At 40.4% G+C, this 13,603-nt stretch overlaps 1 protein-coding gene across 1 annotated transcript in view; it reads left to right on the top strand.

The window, feature by feature from the left end:
• LOC137198713 (dolichyl-diphosphooligosaccharide--protein glycosyltransferase subunit STT3B) overlaps positions 1–13,603 on the top strand; it is an 84,262-nt gene that overhangs the window by 44,548 nt on the left and 26,111 nt on the right. The window contains exon 4 of the mRNA XM_067612606.1: positions 11,349–11,414. Within this exon, the coding sequence (XP_067468707.1) occupies positions 11,349–11,414 (66 nt within the window). The remainder of the gene's footprint in view (positions 1–11,348; positions 11,415–13,603) is intronic.

The following is a 13,603-nucleotide window of genomic DNA, read 5'->3' as shown; positions in this document are numbered from 1 at the left end:
GGCTTACTTCTATTTATACAACATTGTCATATCATTGAGTACATAAAATTATTTTCTGTTAACAATATTGCTTCATGTTTGTGAAGCTAACAGGTTACAGTAAGCCAGTTACCATGAACACTGTGAAAGAATTCCACGCCTGCACAGTTAACCTTTCGTGGGAGCACGTGTCGAATGAATATGGAGGTTTATATTAAAGGTCACATGTTATACTCCTTTTCAACAAGTTAATATAGACCCTAAAACTTTCAAATCAATTCAGTTTTATTTATGTAGCGCCATATCACAACAGAAGTTATCTCAGGGCATGTCTTTGAAGTTTTTTTTTTGCTGAAAATGCATCCTAGCGTGCCTCTATAACCCTCTGTTTCAGTCCTGTTGTCGATTGGCTGTTTCTGTGTCTTTAGCTTTAAATGCAAGTAAGCTGCTGTTCCCCATGCCCCACTTCAGAACTGATTGTGGCTTTCAGGCCGTGATACAATGCAAGATTATATGACTGCAACAGAGGAGACCAAGGGCTGTTGACAGTATTCATATTCACACTTGAACTGCAATGGAGCTGCAGTAGCGTCACTAATACTAGTATTACAGTAACGCTAAGTATATCTGTGGATCAGAGTGATCGTATTAGCCTCGGCTTGACTTTACACACATTGCCCAGCGGGCCACTACAGCATTACGGTCTGAGCAAGTTATCTGCTGGGTGCTAATCCAAGTTACACAACGTTGCCAAGCAAAGGAATTCCTGCAGTTTGACTACTTTGTTTTCACACGTGTATCGTTCCTAGGGATGGAAATTAGCGTCCGCCACTAGCCAAACGCCTGTGAATTTGTGAAGTGGCTGGTGAATTGGCTTCAATCAACCAGCCATGGTGGCCGCTGGCATTCAGTGGAGCTGCAAGAGACAACTGACAAACCAAAAGTTAAAAGGCGATTTTTTTTTTTTCAGTGAGAAGTGGAGATGAACCGACAATGGGGAGTTACGTGACCGGCTAGTTTTTGATTAAAGTAGTCAGTCAATGTTTTGCTCCAACATTCTGTATCACGCTTCGGCTGGCAGCAAAAAAAAAAGACAGCTTTACTGTGGGCACCAAAAATTTAAAATTGATACGAAGCATCCAAAGGCCACAAGGAGGTGATCTGCATCATACAAGGAAAGTGTGGCACAGCTGCAATAAATGTGTGTGTGTGTGTTATTATGTGTGGTAGATTGTTAAAGTTCTGATAAAAGTTCTCATTTAAATCGGATCTTCAGTGCCCCGCTGTTTGGGTGTCTGTATTTTGCCTTTGTGTATTTGAAGAGTGTGTGTGTGTGGGAGAGAGAATTAGAAATTGATAACCATAAGGGAATAAATATTACATTAATACATTTTATGGAAAAAATGTGTATTAGTTGTTTTTTTTTAATTTTTTTATTTTAATTACTTTTTTTCTGAAGCAAGACAAACATTACATAAAAGTTGGTTACACATAAAAGTGCAGTTACAAAATGGTGGCTGTTGGAATTTTCTAATCCACCAGCCACTTTGGCAGGTGGAAGAAAAAGTGAACACTGATCTTTACCTTCATGTCATGTCTATCAAGCACATTTATATAACATTACAGCAGCAACACACGCATACCGGTGAGGATCACGGAGCAGAACAGGCTTCCGTGTAACAACAAAACTAGCTACTGGCGCTGCAGTAACGTTATAAAGTTCCACATAAAGCAACATGAAAAAACAGTTACCACCATCTAATCTATTAAAAACATTAGTCCTACATTAGTCCTTCCATTAGCCGTATTAGCCACGTGACATGCTAACGCCAAGTTCAACAGGCTAATCTTCTAAATAAACAGTAAAACAAACAGCATAAAACATGGCAAAACTTACAGCCTCCAAGTTTGAGGTAGGGTCACGGACAGCCAGTATCAATCTATCTCACACACACACACACACACACACACACACACACACACACACACACACACACACACACACACACAACAGTTTTCCAGTTGATGTGGGGACCAACAAGTCTTCACCTCTTCAGATGATGGGAGGACATAAAGATTGGTTCTTGCAGCACAACAACAGAACAACTTGATCAAGTAGGTTGTCAGTGGGCGGGGACTGTCTGCCTGCTGAAGGGCTGGGGGAGATCTAAAGAGAAAGTATGGTCTTTCCTCATAGTTTGGAGGTCTCCAGACACACCGGGGACACATTTATGTTGAAAAGATATGAAAAAGTGCACTTTGCATAATATGTGACCTTTAAGCGTATCCAGATTTAATATTGTAGATTTTACCAATATAACAGAGATCAAGCAAACAGAAAAGCTGTCCCCACCTGCAAGTGCTTCTCTTGAATGGACATGCAACATGGGAGGATGGCTGTTCAAGTAATATCACTGGAAATGATTTAATATCCTGAATATCTGGCTGTAAATACAAGCGTCGTTTCAGATGTAAATGGACTGTACTTGTATAGCTCCTTTCTAGTCTTCCGACCACTCAAAGTGCTTTTACACTACAAATCACATTCACCCATTCACACACATTCATACGCTGAATGGGTACAGGGGCTACCATGCAAGGTCCCAACCTGCCCATCAGAGGAAGCTAACCATTCACACACATTCTCACACTGATGGCACAGCTATCAGGAGCAATTTGGGGTTAAGTATCTTGCCCTAGGACACATCGACATGCAGACTGGAGGAGCCGGGAATCGAACCGCCCATCTTCCGATTAGTGGACGAACTGCTCTACCTCCTGAGCCACAGCCGTCCTTTGGTATTGATGCTGCATAGCCAACGCTGCCATTAGCCATCATCTTTGGCTTTAAACAGCACATTTCATAAACAGTAAGAATAGAAATTACAGTAAAGAAATTCACCATTTGCTTTCATCTGTTTACTCTTTGCTAAATCTTTTTGTCTCTTTTGCATCTCTGCTGACAAAGGACATTTTTATTTATTTTTGTAAGCTGGAAGCTTTGGTATTATCTGGAAAAGACAACTACATGATAGGATGCCGCAATCTTATTGGAACCAGAGAACAATGCAAATGAACCACATGTCCGTTATCGACTAACTGGATGTGTTGGTGCACGGAGACAAACTAATCATGGCTTGTTCATATAAGTGTACCAGAGTTGTAAAGACAAGACAGACAAATAAAACCCCAGTTTTGTTTAAACTCCGCTGATTATTTTTTCATTATACCCATGGCGTTCAAACGAGACCGCCCGCAGCTGTTAAAAAACACCCTCACTGCTTGAAACAGTGCAAGAGTCCCACATTTATGCAGATATCTATTCGGAGCCCACACATTACTGCACATCAGCATTCAAGATAAATGTTCTGTCTCATCTGATAGTTTGCTGAGTCAATTACTGGACAGCACAAACTAACAGATTCAGGCTACTATTACAGCTAAACTATCCACACAACAAATGCACAGACATGTTTGCCTCATCATCACAGATGTTTAATTAGCAAACATGGGAATTGAGTTTGTCACTTGATGTATTCACATCGCCTGTGTGTGCATGAAGACGCGGCTTTAAATGAAACATAGTCGTTGTAAATGCTGCACAACTCTTCATCTACATACTGCTTGTTATATTTTACCTTTTTACTTGTTTTAAAAGTCTTTTCTTTTTGGTTTTCCATTTTTACTTAATTTTTCCAATTTCATATTGTGTATCTTCTTCAATATTCCAATTTTAAGTCATGTCTTTGCTATTTTTTCTATAATTTAACTGTCATTTGAATTCTCAAATAAGTTATACAGAGAGACAAATTTTTCTTCATATGATTTAGTGGTGAACGGCAGTGGGAGCAGGCAGGGTGATGAGCAGTAAAACTGGTATTCTAACTCTTGTCTTCTTCCAAGGGTGTTTTAGTAAGTGCACAGAAAAGAGCTTTCATTATGCATGCCACAGGCAGTCAGAGTGGTAATAGTAGCTTGTAGGATATTTGTCCAATTTTTTTATTTTACCTTCAAGGTGTTGATCTCTTTTTGCTTGAGCCAAAAGACGTGCTGTGGCGAGGGGGCTTTCATCCAGGTTGAAGTAGTGATACAAGTATTTCATCATGCCATGCTTCACTGCTGTTTGTCACAGCATTAACAAGCTTGGCAGTACAGTTGCCGTCGGGCTGGAAGGGACCTTTTATCCATCCAAGGATTCAGCCATCCCAGTTTATGTTGCTGTCAAATCATGCATGGATGCGTCTCTTCATGTTGTTTGTAGGTAGTCTGAGTCACTTGACTCAACGGAGCCTGCAGACTGCTCTGTGGTCCTTTCTGAACTCACTCACTGTCACTGATCTGGCATTGACCCTCAGTTTAGTGTCCAGGTGGCTGCTGAGCACGCCTGTTGTGACTACAGTTTAAGTCTCGATACGACACGACTGGCTTTGTGTCAGTTTACTGGCTCAGTGGAGTGAAACCAAACAGCTGATAGTTGCACTCACAGGAAGGGTTTAGGAACATACAGTGCATATTTGGTAGCCAAAAAGTCTTAGGAAATGTATGCACACATGCTTTCATATGTACATGTGCAGTAAATACTGAAAAAAGAAACACACCCTAATACACGTACATAAAAGAAACAAACAGAATTTAATTAGCTTTAAGGGACCTTATATGTCACTGGCATTGCCCAAATTCTTCACGATAAAATTAAATTTCAAGGACACTGTTTTCATCTATATAGCTCAAGACAAGGGACAAACCTAAGATTATTGCAGCAGGGACTAAACATCCCACAAGTAACGACCATTTCCACAAAAAACTGCAACAATAAGTCGATTTAAAGCAGGGGTAGGCAGTTTTTTTTATTTTTGGGCATCACTGGACAACAATTCCATAATAACCTTTCAGCATGTTGTAATTCAAGTAGTCTGGCAGAATACTAGACTTCAGCACCTCCTCTTGGCTCTGTATTCAGGCTTCAGAAAATCTAGCCTAGGATGGGAGATTCAAGCCACTCGCGTGTCATTTCAGAGAGCAGGCATTCCTATTGGCTGTTCTACAAATGCAGATGCACATGCATGTCCCTTCAGATGGTCTGATTCAATGGCGGAAAATCCTGGAGAATAAGTCGTTATTCCAGCATTGGCAAAAACTGCCTACACTGCAAAGCAACCCCAAAAAAAGGAAGCCAGACTTATCAAAAAGATCAAAAGACAGTCTGACTATAAAATTAATAAAACGCGTATTAATATATATCGGCGAAGTATTTCAGAGATGAAGAGAACGCAATCGTATTGGCCTCAAGTTGGACTCCGAGCTTGCCGTTCTGCTTCCTGGACAGGTAAGCTGCTAACTTCATTTTTCCTGTGATATCTAAATGTGTTGTTTACCTCCGGTGCACATCAGAAACTTCCTGAAACTTGGGCTCATTGGGCTCATGCAGGGCTGTGTGCAGTTAGACTCGCAGTGCGTTTATGGCAGCAGCAGGTGAGCTAAGCGACATGACTTCCTTTTTATTTCTTGTAATGAGGATCAACCAGTCACATCTATGTAAACTCAATCAAAAGCCTCCTGGTCTGCTGCCACTGTCTTGCTGTCACAAGCATGAGAGCAGAATTGATTCATGGTCTGTGAGTTATATGTTTTCATGTCCACCAGTTTTTTTAGTATCCACTAATTAGACCCCAGGACTCTGGTTGTCGGTCATCAGTTTGTGCGGCTTGTGTCGCTCCCTTTGATTTATACAATGATGTAGCCACGGTCAGGAGTAAGTTTTATTCCTTATCAGACGTCCTGCTAGTCATAGAGAACACATAGAATAAAAGTAAAAACATAACAGCTGTGAAATTGAAAGTTATGTAGTGTTTGTAAAAGCAAATGATAGCAGGTCTGCTATCTCTACTGTAGACGTGATGTTTTAGCATATGCTATAAACTATGCTGTGTGTGTACTTACTACAGAGATGAAGAAATTCCTGTCAGGAATTCAAGAATTGGCAGAAGATATTGCACTGCAACAACTGGGTACAAGGTTGGTTTGGTTCAAGTCTTTCTTTTGCAGCTCTAGGGCTTTATTGATATTTATTATTCATTGTTATTGACTATTGCATTACTTTTTGAACTGACTTTCTTATGTCCCCCAAATTGTCTGTTTGATTCCAGTCATTGTAGACTGGTGTTTTGCACCATGTCACCTGCCACCACAGACCATTGCCAGAGAGCCACAGCAACATCTGGACTGAGCAAGATTGCACACAGGACCCAGATCTAAGTTCTGCATTTTTGATAATATAATAAACAATGGATCACTGTGGACATATAGTATCGGGTGAAGAAATAAGGATATATTTTATCATTCATCTATTAGAGAAAATATGTTTTAAGTGTTTTGTAATTTGCCATTTGTACTATGTATAGATCAACTGCAGAACTGGAGTCATTTCACAACCACATCTTGATGTTCTCCTTCAGCCCACCTGTGTATGAGGCTTGCACCATGCCTGCAGGCTTGGATTATAACCATAATGTCCGCAGTTCAGCAATGAAAAACAGGGATAGCATTTTGCTGTATGTTAAACCCAATGTGCTTTATTAAACCACTGACTTAAATGTATTTATAATTACAATTACAAATACAACTACTACAAAAACTACTACAAATCAAAGAGAGTCATCATGTACAAATTGTTCTTTTACCTTTTTTTTTCTTTAGGTACCACAAAGTCTGGAGCAAATAGTTCGGGAGATGGAGCTTTTATACTGTCGAAGTTCTCAAGGACTGCAGTTCCATGCCAGACCTGCTGGCATGTAACCTTTTTTTGACACCACCAGTACCACACGATAATTTCCAGCAGTCAGTCAGAACAGCAGCCTTCCATCAACCTGGCAAATGAAAAGAACAGATATGGACATTACTTTGACAGTATATGTTATTTTAAAGTTTGACATTTTATTTATCATGGTTGCAGTTGGTGATTGTTTGAAGTAGAGAGCTGACACATTTAGATGTAATTATCTCTATAATAAGTAATAAAATATAAAGTTTTGTAGCATATTGTCTGTCATGATTTTGTATTTGTATAGGTATTTAGCTTTGGTTATGTTATTACACATAGTTATAAGTTTTACAAACCAATTCAATGCAAAACAGTTTTTAAAGCTTCAAGACTCCAGTTCTGGCCGTCCCTGTGAGAGCTCATGATTCAATTCTGGATTATTTGAGTGCTGTAATGATGTTGGCTTGCACTGCAGTGCCTTTTTCAATGGTGCCAGAAAAAACAAGGTACAAATGTGGTGTTTTCAGCCAGAACAAGTATTATGAAACATTAGATGACTGTTTTAAACCAATTAGGACATCACATAGACAGGTGCAATCTTTTATTACAATGCAGCGTAAAACAAGGTGAAAACTAATTAGTCACAATAAGAAGTATAAGAGAAGTAAAAATAAATCCAAAGACAAATGTTCACAATTTCATTATGAAACTGTGTGTGTCTGTTGGCATGTTCCAGTAATAGTTTCCACTGCAGCACAACTCAACTGTTTCAACAATAGTTACGGTCAATGAGCTATTGTTGGATGTTTATTTTTTTCAAAATAAAAGACCAAAATGTTATTTTCTACTTTTTTTTTTTCTCCTGCTGTACAGAAATCGTAGTGAACCATGGCCTCTAAACCGAGGTACATACCAAACCATGAGTTTTGTGTACTGTTACACCACTAGTTGTTCGGTCAAAATAAGACATTTAAAGACTTAACCTGTTACTCTGGGACATTATAATGGGCATTTTCACCAATCACTGACATTTTACAGACAAAATGATTAATTGTTAATGAAAATAATCATTACCTGCAGCCATAATTTCCACCAACATACATATATTTTTAGTCTCAACATTTAAATGTTTTTTCTCACATATTTGAGATCTTTTCTTCCTGTGTCCAACTTGTATCATTTTTAATTCTGCGAGAGCCTCCAAAATTCACCGTTAAACTTTTCAGGACTTATCTAAGAGCTGTCATGATAACCATTTGTCTCACACCAGGAAATGTGTATTAGGGTGTGTTAGGGACATCTGTTTGTGTCTGCATTATTGTAATGGCTTCTTGTCATCTTGTGTGTATGCGCAATACATTTCCGAGTGAGGCAGGTGTTCCTCGAGGCAGTCATCACCGCCTCTTAAGGTGATGTGTCATCAGCGGAGCAGTGCCATCAAGAAAAATCCCCCTCCACTCACCTACCACCCCTCGTGCACCGTTGTATTTGGCAAGGGCCCTGAAAAACAATCATCCCGGCCATGCGCCACTGCTTCCCATTATCAGTCTCATTTACGCACATTTGTCTCTGCATTTTCCTTTCCTCCTCTGTCTTTCTTCCGTCTCGTCTCCCTTTAATTGTCTTTGTCTTCTTTTGTCCCCGCCATTGTTTTCTCCCTGCTGTGTTCTGCTTTCTGCCTCCTCTGTCTTGCTTCCCGCCTTGCTTTCTCTTCCTGTATCTCGTTATTGCTCATTCCTTTCTTCCGCTCTCTTCCTTGTTTCTTCACCCCCGTGCTCTCCTCCACATGGTGAAAACGTTCAGAGCTGTTCTCTCAAGTCTCAGCCCAATCTTCATTATCCGACTCCTTCGTTTTATCCACTAATAACCCATTCAACTCCACTCGCTTAATCTCTGTGTTTACCCCCCCCCTCCAACACACACACACACACACTCACATAATCTATAATTGAATCCTCTCGCACCCAGGAGAGCTGCTCTTTTTAACACCATAGCTCATCATAACATGAATACACACACACATACACACTTGCAGTTGCACTGCCTCCCTCCCTCGCTCTAACCCCATGCACCATGCCTACATTATTGTAACAGTAATTCCACTCTTTCTCTCGGCTCACATTTAATTAGCTGGACTGGTATCACACTGTGTGACTTCTGTGTCTTGGCAAAGGGAGAGGAGTCTGGGAGGGCAGTTGGGAGAAGGAGCTGGGGCACCACTTGAACATGACTTGTACAGTACATGCACTGAATGGACAACACAAGGCTAGCTTTGGCATGGCTTGAGTGGGAATATTGTCTAAGGAGAACACTGACGTATGAAGACTGTACAGCATCTATTGTCATCCTGTCCTCATGTAATGTTTGATTTTGCTCTGGTGTAAACAGCAGCAACAAAGACTGAATGTGGAACAATTCATTGGTTTGTGTTTAGGTGGCTGTTCCTTTGTCAATGTAAGATAAAACTTTGTCACGTTATGTCAACTTAAACAGAGCTACAGTGCCCAAAAATGTGGTGACATTTCTGTTCCATAAACAGAAGTTCCACCTTCTCTTACAGGAAGGGGGTATGATAATCAGGTCACCACAGACCGACCCACTTACTGTAGCCTACACACTAGGAGAATGCCACTTGAGGTTTATTTTTGTGGCAAAGTGTGATTTTCTTTAATTTTTATACTGTTATGATGTTGGATGTCAGTGTTAAACATGATCAAAGATCCAAAACTTGTGAATGTATGTAAAAAATGCTCCCTGAAAGTCAAAAGCCCAGGCTTCTCTGAATGCTCCATTCGCAATGTTGCGTCAACTTCCTCATAATAATGTCAATAATGTCTGTTCTGTAGCCTTTGTTGCTAAGGTTGTTCCACAGGTTGTTCGCCTTGTCCACTCACATATTTCAGATAGGATTCTGGCTTGAACATGCACGGATGAACTTTAGAAATTTCCATTTCAAGTAAAGAACAGGAAAAAGGAAGTGAAGTCATACTACTGCTGTTTGTTTATGTAGCATCCCAAGGGGCAGCTTTCAGGAGCTGGCTAATCGGAACAGAGTGGGGTCATCGGGAGGTGAGCTTTAAAGAGACAGGAGCTAAAATGGCCTGTTTCAGACAGAGGCTGAACTTAGGGGCTGTATACAGGGCCAATATAAGATAAATAAGGAGTTTTTTTTTCTGTAAATCATGCAAAGATGTACCAGTAAAGCTTCAGAATAAAAATATAGACCTGGAAATGTACATGATATGTCTTCTTTAAAAAGGCACTCTAGTAATTTAATGTTACACTTATATACATAAATTTAGTGGATTCACAAGAGACAGATTAAAAAAAAAAAAAAATATTGTCCAAATTACAAATTAAAGCAAAGATATTCTTACATTTAGTGGAAGACGGGAGTAAACAAGGCATCATTATTGCTGTGGCATCTCCCTTATAAACCCATGCAGTAATGCGGTGATTACACATGATTAACCCAATCATCAGTGCTTTCACTGTAAATTTAAGAACGTTCAGTTCGACTCTGCTGCCACACTAATGGCGGCAGGCTAGAAAACACAACATATAAATCGGTTGACAGATTAGTCTATAGGTCAAGCAATGCCTACAGTTCCCTTAATGCTTCATTATACAAATGTGTCCACAGATCGTGTAGTGCTTCTTGACCGATAAACTGGTCTTCATGTGTTAAATTGGTGGAATGTCCTTTTAAGTGTCCCTTTTGTATGTACAAGGCAGTATTAGTGTCTATTTGTGCATGCAGGCGATTGATTGCTGGTTGTCTGTGACGCTGTGTATCTTAGCAAGACAAAACCATCTTGGTCCAGTGATCATTGACTCGCCATCATCAACAAATCATTGCTCCACCATTGTTGGACATAATCAGACCTCTTGACTGACTCACCATCCATCCCCATCACTGGCGTTTAATATCTCCAAAGAGCTCTGAGTGTCTTTTTTTCTCTGTGTGTGCATTTAAGTTTTCCATTGAGTGTGTTTTTAAATGTTAATGTGTACACTTGCCTGCTTTATTGGCCTGTGGCGGGGGAAAGATAGCTTGTTTACAAAATGATGGTGGTGGTCTAGTCTAAATTGGTCTCCTCTCATCCTCTCTCACAGCTGGCGGTTACATTATCTGCCATTACTATTAAACTAGTTTTAAAGAGGCACAAAATAAACCTTTTTAAGCACCTCTTAACCCTTTCTTAATGCAAATACAAGTTTGTTTTATACATTTTGAATAAGCAATATTTAGAGTCTCAAAACCCATGTCACATACACTCACATTTGTGAATTAAACAGAGCTTTTAATGGGGTTATGATGTTTCAACAGTAGGGGATCATAAAACCAGTTGAGTGAAACTTTAGAGGAGAAGTCTGCATTCGGTCCAGATTTTAGATTTTTCTATTTTAATGGAAGGAGAGCATCATGTCATTATTGCAGAAAATGTGCAGCATGTGGTGCTTTAGTTTCTAGCGTCCCTGAAATACTGTCCTAACTGTGGGTCTCTAAGTCTTATTTGATGTTGAAGCACGGCCAACATACTGCTGTGACTCTTAGACCATTTTGTACTCACTCTTTCTTTCCCTCCTCTCTCTCTCTCTCTCTTAGGTGAAATCAGTGAAGACAGGCTCAGTATTTTGGACTATTGGCTGTTGTCTCTCCTATTTCTACATGGTAAGAATAATTCACACACAAACACTGATACATACACACTGGGTACATACTTACCATAGGCTGGATTCCATTGATTTGACTTAATCAACACTTTTTTTTAGCTCAGTGACTCATTATCTCTGCCACCTCTGAAGTTAAACTTTTGTATTTGGTGTAAATATCATACAAATCAAGTGATTTATTGATTTAGCTTTACTATTTCGGGTTTAATTTATATTTTTGTCCATTTTGGTTAAGATTCTGTTTTTGGTTCTTATCAAATTTTGTCCATTTTTGCACACCGAAAGCAAATATCTCTGCAAATTTGGGCTGCCAAAAACAATCATTCATCACAAGCAAGAGAGGATTTTGTGATTCTTTTTAGTTTACATGTAAAATGAATAAAAACATTCTGTGTTTAGTCATGCACAAAAAACATCTGTGCACCGTTTTATATTGGTCTTGACTTGAGTTGAACATGCTGATTGTGTGGAACTTTGATTACGACAGCGGACATAAAAAAAAAACACTGAATTCTCTTACCGTGCTACAGGAAATGCTTTGTCTAGCTAGTCATACTTTTCTCCCCACTATGAAATCATTTTCATGTAGTGCATCTGCCCTAAGTGCTACCTCTGACATGTGCATGGATACAAACTGACCAAGGCACAGGAGATCTAAACTTTGCTTTCAGGAGTTTATATGTTGAATTACAAAGCATGTTTCACCCTTAATTCCAATTCAGAACTGGTTCCAGATAATCAGCCCTGCTCCTGAGATGGTACTGTTGGGATCATCTTATGTTCAGCATGGACATGGCAATGTATGGATAAAAAGGAGGAGCAGAGTGGCCAGTGTTTTCTGCATTATTTATAAATTCAGGCACAACCCATCAGGGGGTTTATGAGAGAGCGAGAGATGAGATAAAAAGACGATTCCAGGCACACTGCCTCAGCGACAGATTGTTTGCATGTGTGTGTGTGAGGGAGCATGAGCGCCTATGAATATCTCCAGCTTCTTGCCCATTCCAGGCTAAATCTCTGTGGCCGGCAGTGAGACAGATGTCAAATGAAACAGATTACCGAAATCCAGCTTCATCGATCACTTTGGGCCACAGCATCCGAGGGTGGCAGAGAGGATTGGAAAGACCAGGGGAGACAGAGAGAGAGAGAGAGGAGTGATAGAAAGATGAATACAGTGTTAGACAAAACTGAGAATGGTGACAGGCTAAGGCTAAGGAATAGATACAGGGGTGGGAAGATAAGAAGGGGAGAAAGGGGAAGAAAAGAGGGGACAGCAAGAGATGGAAAGAAACAGAATGGGACAGGAAAGAGAATATATATTGAGGTATGAAACTTCCAACGTCTTTTTCTTTTGCCACACTCCTGACCTACTCCTGAAGCAATGAGAACATTGAGTTTCCATGCTTCTTTGTCCTTATTATTTCTTCCTCTCCTTCGCACCCTCTCTCTCTGAGGTGATGTGCTCTTCCTCTGTAATGTTTCTGCAGCCCACCCACTGTTGCAGATACGTTCTGTAGCAACAAACTAGGCTTGTATGTCTCCATCAAGACCACCAATCTACCGATCGCCCCCACTGTTTCCTTTTGGTCTCGCGTACGCTCGCTGACCCACGCATACTTTTCTACCACCTTATGCTGTCAATTTAATCAGGTTACAGCCAAGGCTACGTTTTCCCCATGGGACTTAATCGAATGTGACACTCGTAAAGCAGATACGGAGACAGAGAGGGAGAGATCCCCTGCCTGGATATTGGCATAATCAGAGGAGAGAGGACAGAGAAGGGCAAGATTAAGAAAAGGATCAGAGCAGCTGGACCCACTGATGAACAAGAGCCACAGGAACCATTTTGGTAAATGTGCAACAGCCTCCTTTCATCCCTCTGGGGGCGAGGGTAGTGTGGGTGAGGGGGAAAAACAGAGGACAGAGCAGAAACGGATACACGGATCAACTATACTGCCTGCATGCTCATCCAAAGCTTCGGCTTATTCTTCTGTCTAAATACCCCACTGTTCCTACTAACAGAGCAACCTGTACCGTAAGGGAGCGTCATAAGCTCCTTTTTACCCAATCGAGTATCGCTTAAATGCTCTGAACACACAGCTCCTGGGGTAGATCTCAAAAAAGTCTCTTTGTTTTACTGCTAGCAGTGTTTCTCTATGGATGGAAATCTTGGTCAGTCAGTCCACC

The sequence above is a fragment of the Thunnus thynnus genome, chromosome 15 (assembly GCF_963924715.1).
Source record: "Thunnus thynnus chromosome 15, fThuThy2.1, whole genome shotgun sequence".
NCBI classification, from domain to species: Eukaryota; Metazoa; Chordata; class Actinopteri; order Scombriformes; family Scombridae; genus Thunnus; species Thunnus thynnus.
The sequence above is the reverse complement of the archived record's forward strand: the minus strand, read 5'-3'. Positions and strand labels throughout refer to the sequence as shown.